Raw genomic sequence first — 25634 nt, forward strand, 5'->3', positions numbered from 1 at the left:
CTGGAGAAGTGGATCGGAAGTATTTCACACAGGACATCGTATATGCAAAGGTCCTGAGGCAGGGAAGAACAGGTCGTGTTGGAGGAAATGAAAGAAGACCAGTGAGCTGGGGTGCAGAGTGGCAGGAGGTGAGGTTATGAGGATGGGATTTAGGGATTTATTCTGAGAGCTGTGGGACATTTCGAAGGCATGGGAGCAACAAAGTGACATGGGTATCAAGGGCCCTGGGTGGTGAGTTTCTTGCCATAAGCTATATGACCTTAGACAAGGTAAACATTGGGCACATCCATTTCCTTCTCTGTAAGGTGGGGATGGTCACAGCACATGGATTCTTTCAAACATTCGGCTGTTACATACAGTATAAAATAGGCAATTCATTTAGACTCCGCACACATGAGCACATGTGTAATATACACGCGTCCCCAAGATGTGACGCACTCTAATACTTTCTGTCCTCATCTGTTAAAGGTTTTGGCCGAGACCCCCTAAGTTCATGTTGGAACCACTGAGAGAATATGTCAAGTGTGTGTTTCACAGCGGGCCCTCGGTAAGTGGAGCTGTCACTCTCCTCACCCGCGCTACCATCGAGATGACTCTGGCGGCGACCAGAGCAGACTGGGCAAATCCTGACGGTGCTGAAGGACACTGGCCCTTCTTGTCTGTGTTCAGGTCCCAGGGAAGGAGCTGCGCCCGAGGTCTCCTGACTGCAGGAGCTCCTGAGGGGGGAGTGTAAATTCGGCCTTCTCAACGGTTTCCCTGGGAACTGGCCTCTCCTTGTTTTCTGGGCCTTCCCATCAACTGTGTTTTCTCAGTTTTCTTTGACTTCTTTGTTATTTACCCTCAGAATGGCTTTTTCCTGGAAGCCTCAGAGTCATTATAAGCCACTCACTTCTTTATTTTAAGTTGGGCCATGGTTCTACTTCCCCTTTCAGAGTGCAGCGTTGGAGCCTGAGTGGAACTGATTTGCATTTTCTACTAAGTCCACTACCGTCCTCGGCCCTCTGGGCTGGCCTGCAGGCCTGTGCCCCGATCCCCTAGCCGAGGCCGCTGGGAGGAGAACGTGAGACACCACAGGTGTTTTTTTTGTTTTTTGGTTTTTGGTTTTTGGTTTTGGTTTTTTGTTTGTGTGTTTGTTTCCCTTCCAAGAAACCTATCTTGGATCCCGTGTGTGGAGGTTTTCAAAGAAATCCCTGTGTAGTGAGCCTGGGGAGCAAGGCCAGTGAGGGGAACCGCCACAGCCCTTCATGTATCCGGGACCCCAGCTTTCCAGATAACGTAAGCACCCACCACTTCACCATTTATATCCTTTTAGAAGCACATGCCTCTAAATGTTAACTGGTCCTTCACAGGAGAACAGCCACCGAAACATTGGTTTCTTCAACTCTGACACGTTAGGCAAGGAAATTTTTGTGATGATGATGATGATGGTGTTGGTGTGAATTGTGTGATCCCCCCACCCCCCTGCTGCCACTTTGTATGTTCAGAACCTGGCTCCTGGTCCCTTCGAATGTGACTGTATCTGGAAGTAGGGCTTTTAAAGAGGTGATGAAGGGTGCCTGGGTGGTTCAGTCAGTTAAGTGTCTGCCTTCAGCTCAGGTCATGACCTGAGGGTCCTGGGATTGAATCCCCGCATCAGGCTTCCTGCTCAGTGAGGAGTCTGCTGCTCCCACTCCCTCTGCCATTCTACCTCCCCTCCCACCCCCCCGGGCCTGTGCTCTCTGGCTCTCTCTACCTCTCTGTCAAATGAATACATAAATAAATAAATAAAGTCTTAAAAAAATAAAAATAAAGAGGTGATAAAGTTAAAGTGAGCCTCTTAGGTGAGCCCTAATCCAGCCCAACTGGTGTGCATATACTAAAAGGAAATTTGGACACACACACACGCAGAGATGGACGTACACAGAGGAAGGGCCCTGCGAGGACACAGAGGGAAGGTGGTCATCTGTAAGCCAAGGAGGGGGGCCTCAGCAGAAGCCACCTCTGCCGACACCTGGATCTTGAGCTTCTGGCTTCCAGAACTATGAGGAAATTCATTTCTGTTGTTTATGTCATGCAGTCTGCAGTCTTTGGTTGCAACAGCCTGAGCGGGTTATCACCATGGTAGTGGCAGGGGTAACAAAAATAAAAAGAATAGGTGGCATTTATCAAGCACTTGCTGTATACCGGGACTATTCTAAGCCTTACTTGAGTCATCTCTTTGACCCCTCATACCAATCCTAAGTCACCTGCCAGGTCACACAGTAATTGATGGCACCTAGCCCGGCTCTGGCATCTTTGCTCAGAACCTTCACTGCACCTGCTTGTCACCCCTAATAGTTCCTGGATCCCTGCCAGGTTACTTCACAGCTCCTTCTCCTTGTCGCCACAGGTCTCCAAAGTAATTCTTCCTGTTCCCCCTTTTCTGGATGTCGAGACTGCAGTCAGGGTGGTCCCAGGCCACACTGAATACATTCATTTCTCGCGGCTGCAATAAGAAATTACCACAACCTTGGTGGTTTAAAACAGCCTCAAGGCGTTCTGTTGTAATTCCGGAGGTCCAAAGTCCAGAAGTAAGGGGTCCCTGGGCTGTGCTTCCTCTGGGGGGCACTGTGGGAGAATCTGCGTCGTTCCCTTTCCAGCTGCTGCCTGTGGCTGCTGGCGTTTTTTGCCCGCGTGTTGTAAGGATACATGTGGTGGCATTTGTGGCCCACCTGGCAAATCCAGGGTGAGCTCCTTCTCTCATGATCTTTAATGGAATCAGGTCATTTGTCATCGAACGTAATATTCAGAGCTCCCCCTGGGGCACCAGGCTTCCTGCCTGTCACCGTCAGTGAGCAGCAGAAAGTTCTTCGTTGGGGCGCCTGGGTGGCTCAGTGGGTTAAAGCCTCTGCCTTCGGTTCAGGTCGTGATCCTGGTGTCCTGGGATCAAGCCCCACATCAGGCTCTCTGCTCAGCAGGGAGCCTGCTTCCCCTTCTCTCTCTCTGCCTGCCTCTCTGCCTACTTGTGATCTCTGTCTGTCAAATAAATAAATAAAATCTTAAAAAAAAAAAAAGAATGTTCCTCGATGCCAGGGCTTGCCTGATTCCAAAGCCACTCATGGCCACTCATCCTTGGGAGCTACAGCCATGAGACCTCCCAGCTCCCTTTCGGCTGCGCTATTTCTGGCTAGAGCGGCAGTGGGTGTTAGAGGCATGGGGTCCCCGAAACTGGTGGATATGTTCATTCTTTGCAGGAACGAAAAACTGGAAGCCACCAAAATGGGGATTGGTTACATCAAGTGTGGTATCCCCCCAAACGGAATAAAGGAACCATTAAAAATGAAGTAGGTTAGTATGTGGTCATACGGGAAGATCGCCATGATGTCTTAAGAGGAAAGAAGAGATTACCCATTTTTATTCAGATAGTGTGTAGACGTGTGTATGGAGTTAAAAATTACATTAAAATAAAATTCGCTTCCTCAGCCACATTGGCCACGTCAGAAGTGCTCGTTGGCCACGTGGCTAGTAGCTACACCGTGGACCACACAGATCTAGAACATGTCTGTCCTCTCGGCAAGTTCTGGGCAGAGAGCTTCTCGACACTACATGTCCAGAGTAAGGCCTTTTTCACTTTGTATGTTATAGATTTATATGCATGTTTACTTTTTTTATGATAAGTAAGTAGATGTGCTGTTATCAGAAAAATAAGAACACGGGGGGGTTTCCAAGGTAGCATCCTCGTTCTTAAGCAGGTGGAAGTTTATCATTGTTTACTACGCATATATTTGCGTGTGTGTATAAATTCCTTTTTACGTATATTGCGTAATGAAAATATTTTAACATACATACAGGAAAAAAGAAAAATGTTCTGGCAGGACAGGCTTGACGTTGGAGGACTTGGGGTCAGATCTGGTTCCCCACCCTAACTGCCTCCCAGCTGTGATCAAATCACATAGCCTCAGTTTCCTGATCTGACAGGATCCCTTCTCAACCTGCCGTGCAGGGTTAGGGTAAGATTTATGAGTGTGGCGATGTGTGGAAACGCTCTGAAACTGAGGGACGGCCACACGGAGGTGAAGGTTCAGTAAAGAAGTACGTTGCCAGAGGCATGAGGGGGCACGGCCTCAGCTCTGCGACCACGATGGCAGCTTGGAGGCCTTGTATCCTCCTGAGCGGAGTGTTTTCCAGATGTCAGTAAGGTTACCAGAAACAGGGCAATGTTGCTGTATTTCCACTGCTGTCATTGCTTGGAGATGTGGAATAACAAGTTATCTTATTTATTTAACAAGCGCTTACATAGCTGTTTGCCACTACCCATCCTCTCTAAGTGTTTTACAAATACGTGCTCATTTTATCCCCCTACGATGCTGAGGTAGTCACCCTTAGGGTGCTCATTTCATGCAGAAGGATGTCAAGGCTCAGAGAGGTCAAGTGACTTACAAAGGTCACAGAGCTGGGGAGGAATGGAGTGTCTAACTAAGGCAGTCCACACTTTCTCTTTTCTTCCCTTCTCCCCACGGCTCCTCTTGCCCCTGTCAGATGTGGTCCTGGAGTTCCTTATGCCCATTTATCTGTCTCGGGCACATGAGATTTAAACGGAAATGAAATCTCATGAGTAGGTGTTCTTGACTGATGTCGTAGCTTCTGGTTCCTGGTTGAGTTTGGTAGCATGACAAAATGGGGACAGGCTATGGAGTTAGGTCAGTCTGGACACCAGGCAGCAGTCTGTCACCTGGCTTTGTGGCTTCTGGCAGATTACTCGGATCTTGAAGTGGGGTTCTGTGAGGGTAGTGGGTTCACCTGCTGTGACAGTGCTTGGCACCACGACAGGCAGGCCGTCGGTGCCTTGTGTGTTCCTATCCTTCCTTCATCTGTGTCTTGGGCAGGGAGCTTAGGCTTGAGGATACCGAGACGAGGAAGGCCCGGTGCCTCTTTAAGGAGGTTATGGAACAGCCTAGGTGGGGCCTGGGGAACTTTCTAGATCTGTAGCTGGGGAACCTGAGTTCTAGCCAGTGCCAGCTCCTCCTTCAGAGACACTGGACAAGTTGCTCTGGTCCTCTGGGCTTCACTTTGGCCATCTGTACACAGGGCTCTGTCTTGTCATTTTCTGATTTGTCATGGTTAGGTCAGGACCAGTCTGTGCCTGAGGGGCCGGCACCGTGGTAGCAGGCAGATACGGTGGGTGGGGCACAGCACCCGCTCTTCCCTTCAGGCTGCTCCTGTCCGTGCTTGGGGGAGGCCTCCTGACTCTCTCCCGAAGCAGGAATGGTACAAACAGAGGCAGCTTCCCAGGGTCTTCAGCCAATCGGGGTCTGCGGGGGGCAGATCCCACAGGTGACAACGGAGTTGGCGGCAGCTGCCTGTTGTGTGTCACTCTGCAGCTGGTGACAGGGTGTGGGGGCTGTGCTCATCATTCTTAGGGCTGAAAATTATTCTTATTTAAAAGGGGCCTCAGATGGATGGGGCTGCCCGCCCGTGTGCCTTGGTGGATGTGTACACAGCCTGGGGCGCGAGGCCTGAGCTGCCGACTGAGCAGGGGAGGGGACAGGAGCCGGCCCCACAGTCCGCCCTGTCCCACAGCTTCCTGGGTTTGTGGCTGTTGCAGCAGGAAGCCAGGAAGTAAACACGAGGACGGCCCATTCAACTCACCTTTCTACTTCCCTGTAGCAGTGCCCTGAGTGGGAGGCCGCTCGGTCACCTCAAGTCTCAGGTCCTCGTAAAAGGAGTTAATATCCTGTAATTACACCAATGTATTGCACTTATTAGCAGGCCCATTTAAAGAAGGGCAGCAAAATGGATCCTCTTTCAACAGTGGGACCTTTACTGGGCAAATGAAATCCCAAAGCCGGCCTGTGGAAGGCTTCTGAAGGGGCTCCATGGTTTTATTTCTTCTTTGCCTCGTCTGATGATTTGCAAAGATCTTTCCAAATTCCAGCGGCACTTGAGTAGTCGTTGAGACTTGGAAACGGAGCAGGCCTATTTTGATTTCTGCGGTACATACTGAAAAATGTTAGTCACCGTGGGTTCATCCTGAGAAGCAGGTGCAGGGGCAGATCGAGTCCCACATCGGGCTCCTTGCTCTGCGGGGAGCCTGCTTCTCCCTCTGCCTGGTACTCCACCTGCTGGGCTCTTGCTCTCTCTCCTTTAAATAAATACCATCTTAAAATTAAAAAAAGAATCTGAGACTAAAATGACAGGAGCAGAGGTGCTGAGGAAACCGAGTTTTGGGCGTGCCCTTCTGCCGGGTGCATCACACAATCTCCTGTCTCCTCTCGCCAGTCCTGCGTGGGTGGCACTGCTCATAGCCTTGGTCTCTTGGACCCCATGTGCCCCAGGTCATGCAGCTGGGGTGGGGCCTGGTTAAGACTCAAACCCGGGTTCATTGCAAAGCCATTACCATTAACCACAAAGCCATCAAGTCCTGGGAACTGCTCAGGGGACAGTATCCTTGAGCCCAGCCCTGCAGGATAAGTTAGATCTAGATTAGGAGAGAAGAAAAGGAAGGGAATTCTGGGCAAGGGAAGCAGTAAAAACGATCAGAAGCTAGGGAGAGGGAAGAAGCATGGCGTGGAACCCTGCCCACTGGTGGTGAGCTCTACCGGGCAGCGACCGTGTTGTCCAGAGCCACCACTGCATCCCTAGTACCTGGGTGAGTGGCCGGTGCATGGTGTCTGGTCAGTATATATTGCTTGAAGATAGAGCCACCCTATGATCCAGCAGTCACACCACTGGATATTTACCAAAAAACAAAAACAAAAACAAACCCCCAAAAAACAGAAACTCTAATTCAGAGAGATACGTGCGTTCCTATATTTATAGCAGCATTATCTGCAGTAGCCAAAATAGGGAAGCAGCCCAAGTGTCCACGGACTGATGAATGGATGAAGAGGACGTGGTGTATAAAGACAAGGCAATATTACTCAGCCTTCAAAAAGAATGAAATCTTGCCGTGTGCAACATCATGGATGGAGCTAGAGTGCACTATGTTACGCTAAGTGAAATAAGTCAGCGGAAGAATAATACCATACGATTTCACTCATGTGGAATTTAAGAAACAAAGCAAATGAGCAAAGGCAAAATAGAGAGGGAGGCAGATCAAGAAACGGACTCTTACCTATAGAGAACAAACTGAGGGTGACCGGAGGGGAGGTGGTGGGGGGTGGGGGGAGCAGAGGCTGTGGGTTAGGGAGGACCCTTGTCACGAAGAGCCCCGGTGATGTGTGGAGGTGTTGGATCCCTGTGTCGCACACCTGAAACCACCACTGGATGTCAGCTCTGCTGGAATTAAAATTTATTTTAAAAAATAAATAAATAAAATCAGGAAACAATAATTATTGTGTATATGGATACACAGACATTTGTGTTCTCAGTAGACCCTGAGCCTCTTGAGGGCAGGGACTATGTCTTAGAAATCTGGATGCTCCACAGCGCCCAGTGGTTAATCGATGACGAACACTCAGTAAATATGTTCTGATGGAATGAATGAGTGAACGGCAGGTAAGGATGGTGAGATGGGCCCAAGTGAGGAGGCACTGATGCTTCGGGAAATACTGAGCAGTACACATGGGCTGGCATGCTCAGGGCAGATCATGGAAGGTCTTTAGTGCCAGGAGAAGGAGCTCCTGTGTTCTTTTTTTTAAGGCGTTTTTTCTTTTTTAAAGCCATCTCTTAATGCACAGTGATGCGGGGTCTACAGAAACCCAGCCAGTGCCCAGACCTTGGTGTTTATAGGAACCACCGTCGAGCACAGCGTAGAAATCACTTTTCTGTAGGATTGCCTTAACCTATGCCCATTGTCACTGGCTTCCCACCCTGGGGTAAGCACGGTGTTACAGTCAAAAGGAGACCCGTGAAAACCTGTGAATGGGAGCTGGTAGGGGATGGATGTTATTGCCGGGTGCTGGAGTTGTTTTTAAAATGATGTGGCTGGAAAATCCCTGCCAATCTCCTCTAAAATGATCTGCTCAACCTGGGACTTTTCAATACAAAGCGTCCTTTCTTTTCAGGTGTTGGCTAAATTTGTGGTTTTAAGAAATCCTGAGAACCGGAGGGCAGCCCTGGGAGAAGCCCTTCCCGGGGGCACTCGGAACCTTCTGGTCCAGAGGAGAAGGCGCTCCCCTCACCTGGACTTATGACCCGCGGCTTCGCTCCCAGTCTGCCCACTGAGTTCCACAAGATGGGCTCCTTCCGCAGGCCCAGGCCGCGTTTCATGAGCTCCCCAGTGCTCAGCGATCTGCCCCGGTTCCAAGCAGCCCGGCAGGCTCTGCAGCTCAGCTCCAACTCGGCCTGGAACAGGTAACCGGGAGGGGGCGATTATCGTGAAGTGGACGGTGGCCAACGGCCAGAGCAGGGCCTGGGGACTGGCTTAGCTTCTGCTCCTTTGGAGAGCTCTGTTCCAGAAGGTCGTGATTGTACAGCTAGGCAGCCGTTGAAGAAAGCACATTTTCCTGTGGACGACATGTCCGCTGCCTTCCCTTGTTTGAGCCCCTGGGGGCCTCTGGCTACCGGAGTCAGTTAACCGGCCCGGGACAGTTGGGTTGGAATTGATGGCTTCTGTTCCTGCTCCTTGGTCAACCCCAGCCTATTCGCGTACCCGGGGGTGGGCCCGAGTAAGGAACCTCAAGTCACCTGTTACCTCTCTGGGAAGGTAAGACATAAGCCCCATGAGTGGTATAATGAGCCACAGGTGCATGGGGAAGGAGATACTGGCTTTTATGCAGGGTCTGGCCGATGTTTTAAACACCAAGCAATGAGTGGAGACAGAATCAACACCACGTTTTGCATCCCTCTGGGCTGCTGCTTTTGTATCTAGCCATTACTCTTTGGATGAATTAAATGCTTCATGATTTTAACTGACTGAGCCTCCCAGGAACCTAGCGTACCATTATTTTAAAGCATTACTGAATTCTTTGTGCTTTGACTCATTCTGGATTTTCTCATGAATGCACAACTCTCGCAATGGGGCTGAAGATGGGGCTCTGACATGTTTCGCTGTGAATGGATCTGTGTTCTTAAAAAGAAAAAAAAAAAAGCCCTGGAATCCTCGATAAAGAAGAGATTGCAGTCTGCTGCTTGCTGACATATTGGGCTGGTGCCGCAGAGCCTGTGGAGTCAAGACTTAGCTGTGGCCCCGCCAGGGACTAACCCACCAATGCCTCTGCACCTCCCAGGAGGGGAATGGAAGGGGCAAGAGAGGCTAGCCTCAGTGAGACTCTTCCAAGGTAACCCTATCAAAAAGGCAAGGCAAAAGCAGTTCATATCAGCCCCAGGCACACAGGCTGCTCTGCGAGGACAGGGACCTTGCAGGGACAGGGACCTCCTAAGTGAAGGAACCCCAGGCATCCGCTTGCGCCATTTTGAATTCCTCCAGGCCCAGCGTCCTGAGAGCACAGCCCAGCATCTGTCCTTCGTGAGGGCTGCTTGCTAGCAGGGCGGCCGATGGGGCCAGTGAGGAAGACCGGCTCTCCTTTGAGAAACTTGGGGGGCAGGGTCTGCTTTTGGATCTTCTTGGTCTCACTCTTCCTGTCTCTCCAGTGACCCGGGGAAGGAAATAATGGATTTCCAGGGATGGAAAACGGGGCCCTATTTGTCCATGGATTCCCTGGCCCTTGCACCTGCCTTTAGCCCTGAGCTGTTGATTGAGGCTGCCCTAGGCAGGCAGATCCTTTAACGAGGGCTCATTTCTGTTTCCCCCATAGCGTCCAGACTGCCGTGATCAATGTCTTCAAAGGAGGTGGCTTGCAAAGCAACGAGCTCTATGCACTGAATGAAAACATCAGGTACGTGGATGGCTAGGTCAGGAGCCATTTTCCACCTGTGGGCCTGAGGTTCCCCTCTGTCGGCCTGAGCTGGGGCAGTGGGGGCTGTCCCACTGGCAGCCTTAGCTTAAAGTTTTTGTCTGCTTGGTTCTTGTAGCTTCTGTCAACTTTCACTGGCTCATAGGGCTACTAAGCTCCAAGACCCTTATCTGTCTAGATAATAATGATCCATGGCGGGTTCATCCATTTATTCCTGTGTGGGGCACGGTGGGGGCAACCAGGGGGTGGAGGGTAGACATACGGCAGATGTCACATATGTCACATCTGTACATATGGATTGTGCTCTGCTTAATCATTAGGTGCCATATTGGGCAAGATGGCCTCATGGCTAAAACCAGACTGTTTGGGATTCTGTTGCCCTTGTGGCTTTTACTAACTTGAGTTTCTTACCAACTTCTTTGTTCCTCAGTTTCCTCTTACATGAAGTATGGATGGGAAATGTGCCTCTTCCATAGGATTCTTGTAGAGATTTAAATTGAGATATTGTATAAATGACCTGTTAGGACAGGGTTGGGGCTCTCGAAGTACTGGGGGCTCTTATGACTGTGTGCATTGTGGCGGTCATTACGGTGAAGTTTTGGCAATACAACCCTCAGTAAGATGTGGTCCTTGAGGGGTTTCTTGTCTTCCAGGATCTTCTCAGTAGTGTCAGCTTTTCATAAATTTACTCACTCCTTCAACAAATATTTGAGTGCTGCTTATTGGCCAGGCACTGGAGAGACAGCACTGAGCAAAGACCGAGGTGCACCCTGCTGTCCTGTGATTTCAGTATTCAGTTGGGGGGACCATCACTGGTCAACTAATTATACCTATAAAATGTAAAAGTGCTGTTGTGACAGCTGCTGTAAGGAAAGCACATCTGTATGACTCCCATCTTGCCCAGGCCAGGAGTGATGTCCTGCTTATGCCATCTTCTGGAGGACCTGTGGGAATTCACCAGGTGAAACTGCAGGTACAAAGGTCCTGTGGTGACAGTGAGCAAGAAACCAAGAAAAGGCCTACGAGCAGAGACTGCCCGAGGTTTGGGGGTGGTATGGTCAGGTTTGTGTTTTGGTGAAATGAGGACAGAGAGAGACAGACAAGCCCAGAGCTGGGGAAGGAGATTGCGCATTAGGCCCTTTAATGTCCTAGTGTTCTTGCTTATCTGGTGTGTTAAGTGCAGAACATCAAGGTGAAAGACCTAGCCCTGGAGTGGGCGGAACTATCAACAAGGCCATTATTTGGGTCCTGTTTACATTTAGTAAAGTTGTGTGTTTTGAGGGTCAGTGAGGTGTTTTAAGAGCTCTGCTTTCATTAAAACCTTTGGGGCTCAGAAGTAAACTGAGGTGTGTTGAATTTCTACCCAGGAGCTTGAATTTCACATAGTAATTACACAAATAGGGAAGAGACAATAGAGCTTGTCTAGCCCAAGGCCTCCTTTTACAGAGAAGGAAACTGAGGCCCCAAGAAGTCAAGTGACAGGGGCAGAGCAGGGTCAGCCAACCCCTGGGTTGTAGGAACTCTATTTTACTCCAAGAACTAAGATCCTGGCCTCCCCAGGAGGGTTCTTTAGCTCACAGTGGAAATATAAATAAATAAAACAGTGACTCAGGAACGTGCTAATTGTTCCTCACTTCGGGAGACCGATCCTGAAATTGTACTTAAAAATCTTTGTCTGTGGGCAGCGAGAAAAAGTACTGGCCTCAGAAGATTCCACCAGACCTGTTATCCCTGGGGGGTTGTTGCTAACTGAGAAGCCTGCAGGTGCCCAGCAAGTCTTCTGAATGGGGGAGGCTGGCTGGAGGCACAGAGGTGAGAGTTGCCCCTGTGTGGAGAAGGGATTGTGGATCGCCCTGGAAGGACGTGGGGCGGGTGCCATGTCAGCCTCTTTCTCAACCGGAAATTAAGACTTTTATGTGAAATTTCCTGGCTTTTAAATGTTAATAAACAATCCGAATTTCCCCCAAACATTAGTGCAGGTCAAACAAAACATATCTGTGGGCTGAATGGGACAGAGGCTGTGTGTTGACCCGAGGAGCCCCAGCATGCGTGAAGGCCATGCTGATGAGGGCTGGCCTAGCACTGAGGTCACGTGATGGGGGAAGGGAGCTCATCTGGAAAAGCACGGAGCACCTCTCACCTCCATCGGCCCCCTCGATCGACCTAAAATAACTCTCGTCCAGGGTCCCCCAGCTATGGAAAGGGCGGAGTCGGGACTTGAACCCCTGTCTCAGACACCTGTGTTAGTCTGCTCAGGCTGCTGTCATCCGTGCCACAGGCCGGGTGGCTTCTACCATAGGCATTTACTTCTCGCCCGTCTGGAAGCTGGGAAGTCTGAGGTCAAGGCGCCCTCAGATTCGGTTCCAGCTGAGAGCCCAGGTCCTCGCTGCTCGCTCACTGTGTCCTCCCAGGGCTCTGCTCCTTTGTGTTCAGCAAGCTCTCCCGTTTCGTCTTCTAAGGTCGCTAATCCCATCTCGAGGGCCACACCCTCATGCTCTCATGGAAACCAGATGGCCTTCCAGAGGCCCCATCTCCAAGTACCAGCACAGGGAGAGGGGGGGACTTCAACACAGGAGCTTGGCAGGGACACAGGTCAGCCTGGAGCAACACCTATGTTCTTAGTACCACCTCCTAGAGTCGGAGGTTTCAGACTGGAAGAAAGTTTAAACAGATGGTCTTGGTCTTCTGCTTTCCTTTCACGAGGCCCCTGAGACCCCGTCTTTCATCATGTGCTATGATTCTTAACCCCCCTCTGAGAAGCATGACCACCCACCCCCCCGCCCCCGCCTCTACTCCTTTCCAGTTGTTGGGTCTGGGGAACGGGGGGGGGCAGGGCTGGCTGTTCTTTCCTATGTTTTGAGCAATTTTCCGGCCGGTGAGAAATACGCGTGGTTGGGGTTTGACACTGATTGCCCAGATGTGATGTGAGCCCGGAAGATGTCAAAGCTGTCAAAAACCAGACTTTCAGCTGCCGACGTTCTTGGCCTTCTCCAGGAGAGTGGTTAGTGTGGAGATGGGTTTTTCACATCACAGACGCTCAGAGCCTGACTGGGCACGTGCTAGGCATGCCAGGCGTCGGTGTGACCCAGTGCGCAGTGAAGTCAGGTGAGCGGGCCCGCACGCGTGCCCACATCTGCAGGTGCCTGCGTGGGAATGAACACAGCTGCCCCTCATTTCAGCAATTAAGATGCCAGAACAGCCCTGCTGCTCTTCGTGGAGACATTTGGGTTTTGGTTTTCCTTTTCTTTTCTCTTTTGGAAGTAGGTCCATAAACCCAGCAGGGTGGAGGGATGCCCAGTGTGGAAGGTGTATGGGGGGGAGGGCGGGGGGCACAGGACAGAAGGAACATAGGGAAGAGAATGTGGAGGGAGAGAAGACCAGTGATTCTCCAGCCCACTTTGCAGTCAGTTGTGATGGGTCTTTGTTGATGGGTCTTTGTGCCAGAAGATCTGTGCCAGGTCCAGTAGAATTTTTTAACTTGTTAAGAGTCGTATCTAGGGGTGCCTGGGTGGCTCAGTGGGTTCCTTCTGCCTTCCGTTCAGGTCATGATCCCAGGGTCCTGGGATCGAGCCCCTCGTCGGGCTCTCCGCTTAGCACGGAGCCTGCTTCCCTTCCTTTCGCTGCCTCTCTGCCTACTTGTGATCTGTCTGTCAAATAAATAAACAAAATCTTTAAAAGGGAGTCATGCCCAGATCCAGAGAGACTGGGCATCTAGAGGAGACCAGCTGGGTGGCCTTGGGCAAGTTACTTTGTTTTTCTCGGTCTCTGTTTTTCCTTCCATAAAACAGGGATAGTAATAGCATCAACCTCAAGGTGGTTGGGAGAACAAGACGGTGCTAAACGCGTCACGAGGGCAGGGTCTAGGGCGTAAATACTTGAACCATTACGGCGCCTATCCTAGTGAAATGGTGGTGATGATAAAGTGATAAATGATGGGGGCGCCTGGGTGGCTCAGTGGTTAAGCCGCTGCCTTCGGCTCAGGTCATGATCTCAGGGTCCTGGGATCGAGTCCTGCATCGGGCTCTCTGCTCATCAAGGAGCCTGCTTCCTCCTCTCTCTCTCTCTCTGCCTGCCTCTCTGCCTACTTGTGATCTCTCTCTGTCAAATATATAAATAAAATCTTTAAAAAAAAAAAATTAAAAAAAAAAAGTGATAAATGATGGACGAGTACCACGTGTGAGAGCACAGGGGCAGTGTGGTGACTCGCCGCACGGCAGGTGTTCTGTAAAGACCCCTCCCCGGATGCGGGGAGCTCACTTTGAACAAGAGAGGTCCAGGATGGGCTCCTCCAAGAACGTGCTGGACTTGGGAGTCTGGGTGAGGCTGGGTGCTTACAAGGAGCCAGCTGTTTGTCCTTTCCGCCGAGAAAAGAACGAGAGGAAATGACTCTCTCCGTTCTCCGTTCTACTCTAGCCAAACGGTGATAAACTTTGATGGACGTCCAAGTCCAGAATGAAAGTCGAAATCAGCGTCCCCACGTCCCCGTGGCCAGCCCTGGCCTTCTTTCCAGCGGTAGGGTTAGTACGTGATCGTGAGTACCTGGAGGTCCTCTTGGTTTAAACTCTCTAGGGGGCATCGATGTGGTTTTTAATCCTGTCCCCGGCCTCAAAGCTGATGGGGCTGCCGTTTGGCAGTGGGGACACACGTGGGTCTGAGGTTTGGATTTGGTGAGCTCTCCAAAGACTGTGTGTGCAGTGGAGGACGAGGACAAGGCAGGGTGCCGGGGGAGTACAAAAGGGGGGCACGGAATTTTTGGGGGGAAGGTGATAGTTGGAGGATGTTGAAATCTGGAGAATGAGCAGGTGAGGGTCAGTCGGGATATAACCTCCTTGTCACGGCCGTCTCCAGGCCTTCCCACCCCCTCCTCCTCCCCTGGAAGCATTTTTTTTTTCCTCTGCCTTAATGAATGTTCAGAGGCGAGGTTTCCGGAAGCCAGAGATGGGTTATCGGCAGCTGGCCTGAGGCAGGAAACTCACATTTTCCTTCTCTCTCCAACCACGCCGCTTCTGTTCTTCTTGGGAGGGAGGCTGCATGGAGGAAACCCCAGAGATTTTTAAGGAAAGAGGTTCCAAGAACTGCGCTTGGTCTTTGACGGGTCTGAGTTGAAACACCCTTCTCCTGAGTCATTTGGCTGCCTGAGCCCCTCCATGCCCCAAAGGGAAATGCACCCATCAGGTTTTCCCATCTCTGTGAGGGGAGTCTGTGGGTTGGGTCGTGGGACCCGCAGCCGCGTGCGGGGAAGCGCTGGGACGAGCTGGGGAGGAGCAGAGTCTGGATGCGGCCCACAGGCTGGCAGGGTCTGAGGCGAGGCTCCCGGAGGTGATGACGATAGCAGACGTTTGTGCCGGGTTTAGTGTGTGCCAGACTCGATTCTGAATGCTTTCAATATGGCCGTTCTTCTAGAACTCCCCACAGCTCTCTGAGGCAGGTCCTGTATCCCCGTCTTACGGATGAGGACACAGAGGCGCAGGAAACCGGGACAACATGCCCAGAGTCACAGAGCCGGTCAGCAGCCACGCTGGGATTTGAACCCGGGCCTCCCGTGTTCTTAAACACGGAGTAAGCAGGCCACGAGAGGAACGCAGAGCCTCCATCGTCCAGATCTAGGCCTGATGCCCCTGGGTATAGGACATAGATTTGTCACCAGATCCTGAGGTAGGCGAGGCATTGTTTTCTGAGGACCCTGCTTTGGGAGGGCTTACGATGGAGTCTCTTTTCAGCCCAGAGGGTTCTGCCTGAGTATATGTGTTGTCCCTGTGTCTGTTCTGGCTGATACACACCCTTGACTTTGGGGCAGGAAGAGGAGTGAGAGGGAAGTGACAAATCGGAAACCTCTAGGGCTGGCCCCTGTGGTGGCGGTTGGCCCGTACGGTGTTTTGAGTCTCCCCTGAAAATCCAGGCCTCTCTGGAAAGTTCACATCGGGTAACACTGGAAGTGTAGTCTGGCCTGGGACTGGTCAGCGGGAGCCAAGGCCTGGCTGCTGGCTTTCGGGGGGTGCACTGCAGCGCCCCCCGTTCACGCCCATCCGTGTCCTCCACCCGTCTTACCCACCTGCCCCTGTGAGCAAGTGGGGTACTACGGGCTGACTTTGAGGTCGGCCTCATTTGGGGCGAGGATCTACGTATATGGCCCCAGGCAAGACTCTTAAGCATCAGCCTCCTCTCATCTGCGAGATGAGGATAAATTCCTACCACAGGGACATTGGAGAATTAGCAGTGCTGCATGCCAGCTTCCTAGCATCATGCCTGTGATGTGGTTAGAAGGTCAGGGGCACCGGGCTGCTTAGTCGGTACAGCATGTGACTCTTGATCTCAGGGTTGTAAGTTTAAGTCCCACAATGGGTGTAGAGATTACATTAAAAGAAAAAAAAAAAAAAAAGGAAGGCCCATGGAAGCTCTCTGTTGGTTGTCTCCATCTTTTTTTACTGTCCCCACTCCCCGCTTAGGGTGTAGGAAAGCAAGAGGTATGGGAGTCCCTGCATTTATTTTACATGAGTCGTGGACACCGCCTCCAGTGGTCCCCAGTAAAATGGACCCAAGGAGGAAAGCGGCATCTGCAGGTAAGTGCCTAAAGATGCTGCCTCCTTAAAATAGTGTTCTGTTGCAGAAATGAGGGAGGTGATCTTCAGGAGAGTCAGCAGTCAGGTTGGGGTTCAGGTTGGAGGGGTACTGACCAGCTACCATATTGGGAACAAGGCCTGGACCACGAGGAGGTCGGATTGGATCCTGCCAAGGCGCTGGGTTGGGGGGCCTGAGTATTGGGGCAGCCCCTAGTTAGTTGCGGAAATACCGAACGGCTCCTCCGGCCGTCCTGATGGATGCTGGGAACCACGAGCCCCATGACGCCTGTCTTGGAACCACGGCCTCCTCCCCTGGGATTTGGCTGCTCTGGGTCTTTCCCCATGTGCTAGGGAGATGGTGGCTCATACCTGCGGTGGTTTCTCTCTGTCCTCTGGGCTGCTCCTGTGTCACCTGCCCCCTCGGGGTCCCCGTGCCCCGCCACCAGCCCGGATCCGGCTCTGGCCCGGTCTTGTTTACTCTTCAAACCCACAGAAGTGGGAAGTTGAGTTGACAAGACAGTGAGGGGCGAGATGGCGGGTCTGTGTAATAACAGGAAATCTTGTCATCTGGGGTGATGTCTCGCCCAGTCAGCCTGGGAGGGGAGAAAGGGTGAGATAATACAGACCAGTGTGTGGTTCCCCATTTTTTTCCCTATTGTGGCCTTTCTGGCTTCTGACTGAACGTCGTGCCCTGTTCCCTTTTGGGTTGGGTCCGCATGAGCGTCCTTTGCCATTACTCCCGGGTCCCTACTTCCTCCTTCCAGCTCAGGCTGGGGCTGGCTGCTGCTGGTTAGCGGCAGGACTCTGTTTGCACACAAGGCCTGGCCTGGAAGCCTCCTACGTGACATGGGCGCAGCTGGAGCCCCATGAGCCGGGACGTCCCCTCCATCTTCATCAAGCCACCTTTTCCCCCAAGTTCGCGCCCACCTTCCCCTCTTTGTTACCCCTTGTTCATTCAGTAAGGTCTGGCCCCCGCGGCCGGCCTCCTTCATGAGTTTCACCGGGGCCCTTTCTGCCAGGCTTGGGAATGGGCTGGTCCGGCCGTGCTCGGAAGGAGATGCAGAGAAGCCGTTGGGTCAGGTTCTTGGGAGAGTGGGCGTCCAGGTCCGCAGCCCTGGGTGGCATGCACCTGCCTGGCTTCGTGTGCCTCAGGCCTGTTCTGGGAACTGCCCAGTTCAGGATGAACTCCTTTAACCCCTATGGTAGTCCATAGAGTGGGATCCTCGTTACCTCTGAACTCCGGCTGGGGCCCGGGCACAAGGGACTGCCCGGAGATGCTGACGTGTAGGGGTGATCGCTGACAGCGGCTTCAGTCCCGGTCATCACGCTCCACGAGGCCCCTCTCCTCTCTGTCCGTACTGACCTCTGAGGTCGGTTTCCTTGTGGATAAGAAGTGGAGCTACTACCACCACCACCACCACCACCCCCCCCCCCGCCCCGGTGGCTCTGTTTGGCTTACAGGAGGAAGCACCTGCTGTGTTTGCTGTGGACCGCAGCACCTGGCGCCTGGGCTTAGAAACCTTCAGTTTGGGGGAAAATCATCCTGCTCCATCCCGGGGAGCATTTACTGCTGATTCCTTATTCTTGTCTATTTGTTCCAATAAGGAATTCCATTCCTCTTTTCAGAGAAAATACCCTGGGAGAGAGTGGAAAAAGGGGGAGAGGGGCTGCCAGAGTCTCAGCCCCCCCGTGCCTTAGCCAGAACACGCAGCCTAGGGCTTGGAGGCAATGAGAGTTTTCACCTCTTTCGGATCTAGGGAACCACAAACCACAGGCTCGTTAATTCTGTTGTCATTCCTCCTGCTTTGCTCTCCTTTCTGGTGCTTTCCAAACTCTACTGGCGAAGTTAGCGAGGAAGGTTAGAGGGTGAGTTGACTCTCCGTGAATTTAGGTCTGCGCACCTCTAACGCCGTGGTGCTCGTAGTGTCTGTTTTTGGAGAAGATGGGGCTCCTGTGCCTCATGAGACCGTGGCCCCGGTGGGGAGAAATCTCTGTCCAGGCCCTGTTCATCCCTTCCAGCAGCTCGCACGGTGTCTGACAACACAGCAGGTGTTCCGGAAACGGCTGTGATTCGGTGAATGAATTCGTGGATCTCTAGTCTCTTTCGGTGGCTCTGGAGGAGAGCTATTGCCAAGTCCTCCCCTGAAGATGGTGTACCAAGACAGAGGGGTGGAAAATCCCTTTTTCTCTCAGTTCAGCTAGGATCATGTTTTTCAGAAGTACTCTTTCCTTGTAAATCAAGTGCTAGCAGAATAAACACCGAGAATAGAAACAGGTTGGAGCTTGTGCGGTGACTCAGCGACAGTCTGCTCTCCCGTGGCTGGGCTAGCTCTGGCCGCCTCCCCACTTCTCTCTCTGAGTTGAATTCTCAGGCTGCCAGGCTGAGATAGGTTCCCTGGGACCACCAGCTTCCTGACATTGCAACATTGATGGAAACTCCTTCCCAGAATTCCTTCTTGGCTGCAGGCCATTTGGTGGTAACTCTGGCGGTAGCTCTTGTTAATTAAATTTATGTTTTTTTTCATAGGATTCATGGGGTAGAGAAATTTTAAATAAATAAGAAGCTATAATATAAAGAATCTTGGGGCGCATGGGTGGCTCAGTGGGTTGGGCCACTGCCTTCGGCTTGGGTCGTGATCTCAGGGTCCTTGGATCAAGCCCTGTGTTGGGCTCTCTGCTCAGCAGGGAGCCTATTTCCCCTGCTCTCTCTTCCTGCCTCTCTGTCTGTTTGTGATCTCTCTCTGTCAAATAAATAAATAAAATCTTAAAAAAAAAAAAAAGAATCTCCCATACCCCAGAAATCCAGTTCTCATTCAACACCCCTCCCAAAGATAATTACTAGAACAGCAGCTTATTGGACATTCTTCCAGAACTTCTTTATGCATAGGTAAGGAACATATATATGGACAAGCAGCCGGGGGCACTCAGCAGTTTATAGGAGGTCCACAGACTGGGATCTCGATCTCCTCCTAACTTCAGGGAATAAAGTTTGCTGACGTGATTTGTTGCCCTGCTTAATTTCCAGTAATGGCTGCAACTTTCTCCAGCTCCTTACTTGGGAAGTAAGGAGCTGGAGAGGAGGGGACAAAACCCAGTGCATTTATATGTAATTTTTAAAATGCATACATGCTTGGTGTGTTTTCAAAATCAAGGTGCTGTCTATTTCAGTTCAAAGGGCCTATTGGAAACCAAATCACATCGCTGTTCCAGAGCAATAAGTTCAAAGAACAGATGTGACACCTGAGTTAATTCAGATTCTGTAAATAAAAATACATATTCTTATTTTTCTCTTATCTTTCCACAAGGAAGCATATTATATACACCTTTCAGCATCTTCCATTTTTTAAGACTTAATATAACCTAGATCTTTATGTATCATTAGAGTTCTTTTTTTTAACCAGTGCATAAAATTCCGTTGTACGAGTGAACCATAATTTTTTGTGATTACTTTATTGGTGCCCGTTTATGATGATTCCTGTATTTTGCTGCAGCAAAAACTCTGGACATAGATACAGTGACCTTGTCTAACACATAACATGCTCGGAAGTAGGACAGGTTTTATAAGGGACAGAACTGCCTAGTGATTGGCCCGTCTCCTCCCCAGGACAACAGAACATTGACTTAAATGATCCAATGGGGTCTATTCTGTTCGGCTTCGTCTGTATCACAAGACCTAGTGGACAGGGGTTTGAACTCGGGACTGAGGAAAGAACACACATCTGGTTCTCTTACCATACCCGAGCAGGAGTAATCCATTAATTAGGTTGAAAGGGTAGAAGGCGGATTGTCGTGCAGATTCCTCTGTCTGGTTCCTCCTCAGTAAAGGGCTGAGGGTCCGCCCGCATTCTCAGCTTGGTGGAAGCATCTCCGAGCTCCGCTACTTAGTCTTCTCCATTGCCATCACGCTGCTCCTGCTGTGGCTGCTTCTAGCTTCAGTCTTAGAAGCGTCAGTCTTTTTGAAGCTTCTAAGTTTGTCCTTGTCTTGGTTGTGTCGAGTTCCCTCCTTAGCCTCTGCTCCTTTATCAGCCAGTCCCCACCCCCCTGCAAGCTTTGTCTCTCCGCAATGCTCTGCAGCATCTGCCTGTGGCCATGGCTGGCGGCAGCCCTGGCGGGACCGGAAGATGCTGTACCTTCCCCTAGCTGTGGGTGCAGCCTTTTTGCCTCCCCTGACCGGTTGGGGACCATGCTTCCCGGATTCCTCAGTTGGGTAGCGTGGGGATGCTCCCGAGCACGGCCGTGAAGCGTCCCTGGGCAGTCATCACCTGCTGACCGTGTCCAGTCTAATGAACGATTGACATGGGTCCCTCCTCCACGGTGCTCCGGGAGGGTTTCCCATAGCAGCTGACCTCGAAGGACTACCCTTCCCCCGGACCTCTTTCTCCTTCACTTTACCCAGAGCACCTTCCCCAGCAGTGTCCCAGCACGGATTGCTCGAGGACACCAATTCCATAGCCCGTTACTTGATCTCAAAGCCGTGTCCGCCCTCAGCGTCACGGGGACCCAAGAAGTGCTTGGGAAGCTCTGTTCAGGGTAGCCCGTCTTTATTAGGGCTTCTTTGTCCCCTCCTTGAAGAAGCTTGCCTTCCTCCTCTGGGTTTCAAGGCTTCCCGGTGGCCATGAAGACCTTTCTGGGAGGTGCCTCTCCCTCCAGCAGTCAGAAGCGGCTTCCCTGACTCTTCCTGTTCGGAAGCCTGCACCTGGGGCTCCCCACTGGTTTTTCTTTTCTGCCTGAGAGACGCCTCTAGCCTCCAGAAGCCTTGATGACCGACCAGCCCTTGGCCTGCTGACTGATGCAGGTTCCCCTGCCTCTTGTCAGAGAGGCCCACAACTGGGCGAGCTGCTGGGCTGTGTTTGTGGGGTAGCCTTCCAGGAGCCCCCCGTGATATTAGGTCTCAGAATGCAGTATCCATCACATGCACATTTTCAGCTGTGGGCCAAGGAAGGTATTTTTCTAGCTCAGCACGTGTTTGCAGCTTCCCAGGGGTCTCTCTGGTATGAGAATGTGGACCATGGAGCTCGCTCTCTCTGTTTCTTTTGCAATCCTCTTGCATCTGTGGTCTGCCCCTAATGATACCTCGCTGTGACTTCCTGTTTCTCCTCCTTCACCCCAACACATTGTTGGGGTGGGGGGTGATAGCCAGCAGGTGTTGTCAGAAGCCTGAACATTTGCCCCTTCATGACCATGACTGGTGGGATGGGTCAGCGACATCATTTGAAGCGGGGAAGAGCGTACCCCCTAAGAACGCCCCAGGTCTGGGGAATGAATTATTCTTGTTTTTAGCTTTCTCACCTTGTTTGGATCCAATGAAAGAAAGAGCAGTGGGGCCAGTCCCATGACTGTCATGGGGCGAAGAGGGGCTGGTGCCAAGACCTCTATTTTAAAAAGTCATTTTAGGGGTGCCTGGGTGGCTCAGTGGGTTAAGCCTCTGCCTTCGGCTCAGTTCATGATCCCAGGGTCCTGGAATCAAGCCCCGAGTCGGGCTTTCTGCTCAGCAGGGAGCCTGCCTCCTCCTCTCTCTATGCCTGCCTCTCTGCCTGATTGTGATCTCTGTCTGTCAAATAAATAAATAAAATGTTTTTAAAAAATAAAAGTAAAAAGTCATTTTAGCTCTTGAGATTCTGAAGTCATCTTGCGAGTGTGTTTGTGAGCCTCGAGACCTCCTGTGCTCACTTCCGGGTAGCAGGTGCCACCACAGTGTCTGGCACATGAAGGACAGCTCAATACATGTTTGTGGCTGGGTGAGTAGAATCCCTTTTCCCTGTCGTCGTCACCTTTGAAGGACTTCCTCAGTTCCTCGGGGATGGGCAGCAAGACCAGCCCAGCCACGGCACGGAGCTGAATGAGCTGATGGATTTGGAGGAGAGGCCGGGTGGGATTATGGGGAAAGATGTTGAATTTGCAGGAGGCTTGGGTTTGAGTCTCGACTCTGCCACTGGCTTATTCTGAGCCTCCGTTTCTCTATCTGCATAGGAGGGATAATAATTACCTTCCTCTCGCACATATTTTACAATCATGGGTTGAAGAATGTATGACAGATGTGGTTTAAACCATAAAGTCTACAAATATGGAGGATTCTAAAATTATGGTCTTTCTCCTCTTTGCTTTTTTTTTTTTTTTTTTTCCCCGCTTCCACGTGAAGCCAGGTGCCCTGGGCTTGCCTCTACCAACCCTATTAGAATGTCCAGTGGCTGGGTCGTGATCTCAGAGCCGTGAGATTGAGCCTCGTGTCGGGCTCTGCGCTGGGTGTGGAGCCTGCTGATGATTCACTCTCTCCCTCTCTGTCTGTCCCTCCCTCTGCTCACTCTTTCTCTTTCTCTTAAAAAAAAAAAAAAAAAAAAAAAGAATCTTCTGTGGCTGCCTGGATCCCCCTGTAGCATTTCCATTGCCTGAATTTCCTAAGAACTCTTGGGTTACGAGAGCCTAACACACTCCCTTCTTAGACCTGGCCTTGGTCCCTGTGCCATTGGGGAGCACTCCATTGTCGTCATGCGTCTGTGAACAAGGCCCCGGGAGCTGTACCATCCAGGACTGCTTGACAGTGTTTCTCTCTCCCCAGGAGGCTGCTGAAGAGTGAACTTGGATCATTCATTACGGACTATTTCCAGGTAAGCTGCATGGGTCTGAGTAAAAGTCATTCTAGTGTACGTGGATGCATGTACCGTTCCCTCAGCATCCAGAATTACAGTCACCGAGTCCCCGATAGGTACGGGGTCAGTGTGGCCCCTCCCCTCCTATAATGGACATGATGGTCTTGGGCAGCAGCCCTCAGGCTTTTTAGTCTCACGACTCCTTTACGCTCTTACAAATGACCACTTTTTTGGGTTATCTCTGTCTTCACCCTATTGGAAATGAAACCTGAAAAACTTTAAAATATTTAATTCATTTAATATTTAATATTTATTTATTTTATTTTATTTTTATTTCTATATTTATAAATAAATACTTCCATATATTTATATATACACATATATTATGTATTATATATAATGTATATTTATATATCTATATATTTTTATTTTATTATTATTTTGTTTATTATTTAATTTAGTATTTAATTCATTTAAATAATAGACCTATTACCCATTAGCCTAAACAGCATTTTTGTGAAAGACAGCTTTTCCAGAATAAACTCACCGAAGAGCGGCGTTGTGTTAGGCTTGTGAATCTGCACCGTCTGGTCTCAGAGGGGAGAGCGGATCCTGGTATCTGTCTCCCGTTCAGTTGCTGCGATACTGCCCGTCTGGTCGTCTCTGGAAAACTGCATGGTACACTCATGGAGGGTACGAGGAAAGGGGCAAGTTGTAGCTTAGGGTAACTGAGGAAATCATTTTGACCATGTGGAAAAGGTCTGAGGATCTCCCGTAGGACCCCAGACCACCCTTTGAGAATTGCTGCTCTAGCGACCTTCCCTCGCACCCCCATGGATGGCATCTAAGTCACCATAACTATAAGTACCCTTCAGCCAACTTATTTCTGGTTTCTAAGCCTCCTGGTCTGTTCTGTTAATTGGATCAGGGGATCTGACATCCCAAACCCTGTTGTTACGGGGCTATTGAATTCAAGTTTCCAGGCTCAGTTAGAGGACGAATACAAGTTGTTTTCCTGATTCTAACCACAGGCTCATGGGGGCAGGGGAGGCCATGGGGACAGACACATTGTTTGACTGAGTAACTGACTAGGTGACACTTTGGTGAAGTCTGAGCTCTGGCTTTTCACTTATTAGCTGAGTGGTCTTGGGCAAGATGCTTTGTTTTCCCCATCTGTAAAATGGGAATAAAAACATTAGAGGTCATTGTATGGTTTACATGAAATAACACCTGTAAAGCACTCAGCACAGAGTGTGTGGGGAGAGAAGTGGGGGGACACAGTGGGGAGGGAGTGGTCAATATCACGCCCCCTAAATCCAGATTACCTGACTCCAGATTACTATGCCTGGCATAGCCACGTACTAGCTGTGTGACTTTGATCAAGTTGCTTTACCTCTTTGTGTTTTAGTTTTCTGTTCTATAAAAGCAGGGGTAATAGGACCAAACCTAGGTTGTTGTGGACTAACTAGATTATTGGTTGTCAAGTGTTCAGGACAGAGACGAGCACAGAGGAAGACAGAGTAACGTGGTCGTTAAATTTGTACGTATGCATGTTTGTTATTCTAAGGTGCCATCCATCCCTTTTAAAGGGAAAGTAACATAAAAACAGAAAACATTTTGGTTTCAGGTTGGTGATGTTATTCCATATCCTAGGAGAAAATAGTTTTAAGATAGTTGAAAGAGGTTTTAGGTCTTAAAAACACAGGTATTCTCTTTTTTTATTTTTTTTAACCAAGATTCTACTTTTACAAGCTTCTATTTTTATGTGCACTTTTTAAAAAAAGATTTTATTTATTTATTTGACAGACAGAAATCACAAGTAGGCAGAGAGGCAGACAGAGAGGGGGAGGAAGCAGATTCCCCGCTAAGCAGAGAGCCCGATGCGGGGCTCAATTCCAGGACCCTGAGATCATGACCTGAGCCGAAGGCAGATACTTAACCAACTGAGCCACCCAGGAGCCCTTTATGTGCACTTTTAAAGAATGACAGATGTCAGTCCCTTGAGACACACACATGCACAAGCACGCATGTACACATGCAGAGCAGAAAATGGCCACTGTAAATCTGGACAAAGTGAGATGGTGTGGAAGCCGGGAATTCACTTGGCTCAGATGTCTCAGCTGCTGGAAAGAAAGCCCCTGTCCAGGGAGAGACAAACATAAAGATTAAGAAAGAGGTAATGAGTTACAAATGTGCATCATCTCGGTTTCCCTTGACTCAAAGGTCAGTCTTGTCCTCAGCCTCTCCTCTTGCTGTCTGTGGTGATTGATTTTTAAATCCAGCTCCAGAAAAGTGGTTTTTCAATCAGTCCTGGAGGAACCTGCCAGCCTGGCCGCCTTCCTTGTTGACCTTTAAAATAGACAGCATTTGGTGTGGTTTCAATCCGGTTTTAAATGTCAGTTGTCTTCTGGCATGGGGGGCTTACCCTAGGATGGGTGGGGAAGGGCATTTGGGTGGGGACTTGTTTATCTGGGAAGCCTTGAGGTTTTTGGGGGCGGTTAATGCTGCTTACAAAGTATGCCAAACACTTAACTAATAACCACACGTCATTTTTTTTTCTTTCGAGAGCTTAATCAGACAAACTGCTTGGCAAATAGTGAGTCTCTGGGGGTGTGGGTGGGAGCTGATTTTCACAGTTTTGAATCTGGGTTTTTCCTTAGTGTAAGGTGCTAGACTGGAGGGAAAGCTAGCCTGGGCGCTGTCTAGCTGTCTCTTTAAAGTGTAGGTTTGAA

General features: G+C 50.4%; 1 protein-coding gene across 4 annotated transcripts in view; it reads left to right on the top strand.

Moving 5' to 3' along the window:
- Nucleotides 1-25634, top strand: part of PRR5L (proline rich 5 like) — a 72257-nt gene that overhangs the window by 12403 nt on the left and 34220 nt on the right. For all 4 annotated transcript variants that reach the window (XM_044259097.1, XM_044259095.1, XM_044259096.1 and 1 more), the window contains exons 2-5: nucleotides 469-547; nucleotides 7965-8253; nucleotides 9657-9737; nucleotides 22872-22920. In XM_044259097.1, coding sequence (XP_044115032.1) covers nucleotides 8090-8253; nucleotides 9657-9737; nucleotides 22872-22920 — 294 coding nt within the window. In that variant the 5' untranslated portion in view covers nucleotides 469-547; nucleotides 7965-8089. The remainder of the gene's footprint in view (nucleotides 1-468; nucleotides 548-7964; nucleotides 8254-9656; nucleotides 9738-22871; nucleotides 22921-25634) is intronic.

The sequence above is a fragment of the Neovison vison genome, chromosome 7 (assembly GCF_020171115.1).
Source record: "Neovison vison isolate M4711 chromosome 7, ASM_NN_V1, whole genome shotgun sequence".
In the NCBI taxonomy this organism is placed as follows: Eukaryota; Metazoa; Chordata; class Mammalia; order Carnivora; family Mustelidae; genus Neogale; species Neogale vison.